At 37.5% G+C, this 2812-nt stretch overlaps 1 protein-coding gene across 1 annotated transcript; it reads left to right on the top strand.

The window, feature by feature from the left end:
• Nucleotides 1-2528, top strand: LOC124378125 (microfibril-associated glycoprotein 4-like). The gene is made up of 4 exons (XM_046837659.1): nt 1-85; nt 1052-1148; nt 1756-1923; nt 2181-2528. The coding sequence occupies exons 1-4, from the start codon at nt 80-82 to the stop codon at nt 2435-2437; spliced, it is 528 nt and encodes a 175-aa protein (XP_046693615.1). The 5' UTR covers nt 1-79; the 3' UTR covers nt 2438-2528.
• The last annotated feature ends 284 nt before the right edge of the window (nt 2529-2812 follow it).

Genomic DNA, 2812 nt, shown 5'->3' on the forward strand with positions numbered 1-2812 from the left:
TTTACTTTTGAGCTGTTCAGCTCACGTTAAATCCACAGTCTCTGCTTTAGAATCAAGGCATTGTTTTCTTGAACCTAAAATGATGGTAAGTCACTGTATTTTGATCAGTTTTTACTTTATTAACTTAATCTAATTTAGTCTGACAAATGTTCAATTGTATTTTTTTATATAAAGGAAACCTGATTTTTTTTCCCCCCAGGACGTGGTGTTCTTGGTGTTTTCGGTGGTCTCTGTGTTGAAAGTATTGTTTCTCAGGATGTTCCTCCAACAGACTGCTCTTATGTGTCAGGAGCACAGGTGCAGGGCTAAGTAAGGACCCAAATGCAGGATGCACACAAGGTTATGGGGAAAAAACTGAATTTAATAATTAAAGCAAGGGGCAAAGGCAAAAACAGAATCCAAAACAATCCAGGGTCAAAACAGGCAAACAGGGCAATGCAGGAGAAGACAAAACCAAAGTCCAAAACAGTCCAAAAATCCAGAAACCGGCAAAACAGTACAATACAGGGCAGAGCAAAACATAAACCAAAACAGTCCAAACTTCAAAACCAGATGCAGGGCGGAACAGAGGTCAAGGACAGGATCCAGAACAGGCAGGATGATCAGGATCAGAAACAGGAACTAGGGCAGGCAGGATGGCAAGAATAATCTCAGGGGCTAAAAAGCCGGTAAGATAATCCGGCCCGGAACTAAAGTCTTGATTGTCCTTATATACACCGGAAGTGCTCGCCGCGAAACCGGAAGTGCGCGCAGTGAGATCCTGACATTATGTTTATGATAGTGGGCAAAAAGTTAGTGGACTCTACACAATCTACCCTACATCAGATATACCTGTCCAGGCCTACTGTGATATGGGCTGTCTGGGATGCAGATGGGAATTGGACGTTATGTTAAGACCTGCGTCTCTTTCACATTAAATATACAGTTGCACTTAAATTACATATTTCAAACATTATTTTATTATGATGGAAAGCGTTCAGGTCTGCTTCTTTTGAATAGATACTGTGTATCTTTAATTCAGATAAAATCTTCAATGTTACTTTTCCACCAGGTGATTCAGAGGAGAATGGACGGCAGTGTGAACTTCTACAGACCATGGAAGCACTACAAGAATGGTTTTGGGGACAAGTATGGAGAATACTGGCTGGGTGAGAAGTGACAGCACAGATCACTCACAGCATATTAAAGACTGACATGAAACACAGAACTAATCAATGTGTTACAGATCCATTTGCATATGCAATGACTTTTAATTAGACCATTTATTGTTTTTTGTTTTTTAATACACTACATATAATTTCATCACGGCCTCTGCAGGCTACTCACACAGATGAGTAATTCTTAGGTTTTTTGATACCTACTTTTCTCTTATTTCATGTAAATTCTGTTATTTTTTATAATTTTTAATACACATGCAGAAAAAGGACATTCAGTTTGCATTTTATTTTGTGATTCTTTTATATTTACTACTTAACATAAAAATTGTTACACATAACACCAAAGTTTTATATTGAATATTGTTTTTTATTGTAAAAACTAAATGCTTAAACTCAACGCTTCTCCTATGTGGCCACTAACAAACTTTATAGATTATTCAAAAAACAAACAAACAAAAAAGGGCATTTAAATTTCCCAGACTTTCTCCATTTCTAAAAACATATATTTTTTTACAAATGGCTACCGCATTATGTATAGTTTTACACTAGGCACAAACTATTAATACAAATCAGCATCTCATATTTCTTCTACACCCAGGATTAGAAAACATCTACCAGCTCACACTCAAGAGGAAATACGAGCTGAAGGTGGACCTGCAGGACTTTAGTGGACCATCAGCTTTCGCTCGTTATTCCTCCTTCTTTATAGACTCTGAAGCTGAAGGCTACAAACTGCATGTTAGTGGTTTCATCAATGGAGGTGCAGGTAAGGTAGCATGGGAGATGTGGAGATAATTATGGAACTATCACCAATCTGCCACTGCTGGGTTCTTAAACAAGGCCCACCAAATCAAACTACTTTCTACTTTTGTATAAACAAGGTATTCAAAAGTCAATCTGGATATGAGCAACTGGCAAATGCCATAAATGTAAATGTGAACTTAAACTAAAGACGAAATACAGCAACAAGGCAAGTGATATTTATTTAATACAGAGCATACTAACAGCTTCTGGTATCTGCAGGTGATTCTCTGGCTACACACAATGGACAGAAATTCTCCACCTTTGATAAAGACCAGGACATGAATGCAGAGGGGAACTGCGCTAAATCCTACCTCGGGGCTTTTTGGTACAGTGAGTGCCACAATGCTAATCCTAACAGGATTTACCTGTGGGTAAATGACGCCACTCATTACGCCATTGGAAATGTGTGGTACCACTGGAAAGCCTTTGATAATGGTCTCAAATACATTGCTATGAAGATCAAACCTGTAGCATAGTGAGGAGATTCTCTTTATAACATCATTGTTGTTCGTGGTGGAAGTGGTGGTGGATTCTTCTCTTTCTTTCTCTCTCTCTCTCTCTCTCTCTCTCTCTGACACATCTTAGAGACTGAAAAAAAACACACAACAAAAATAAATATGAAGCATTTTACTTCTTTTTTACTTTTAGGATGTGATTTCTGACATGATGGTGATTGAGTTACAGCCACAATAATGACATTACTCAGTGAAGCAACTATAACAACCTGGAGGAGTTGAATATTCAGCAAAGATAATTAAAAGATAATTAAAACCCTGCAAACATATTACCCTAAAACTAAAAAAACGTCATCACTGACAACTAAAATATTTCATTTTTTTACTCAAAATATA

Source organism: Silurus meridionalis, chromosome 24, assembly GCF_014805685.1.
Source record: "Silurus meridionalis isolate SWU-2019-XX chromosome 24, ASM1480568v1, whole genome shotgun sequence".
Taxonomy (NCBI): domain Eukaryota; kingdom Metazoa; phylum Chordata; class Actinopteri; order Siluriformes; family Siluridae; genus Silurus; species Silurus meridionalis.

Bases quoted from the DNA above. Each gene is read 5' to 3' on its own strand.
- LOC124378125 (XM_046837659.1), top strand. The intron at 1,149-1,755 runs GTGAGAAGTGAC...TTCTACACCCAG, and splicing joins GTATGGAGAATACTGGCTGG to GATTAGAAAACATCTACCAG. The intron at 1,924-2,180 runs GTAAGGTAGCAT...TGGTATCTGCAG, and splicing joins TTTCATCAATGGAGGTGCAG to GTGATTCTCTGGCTACACAC.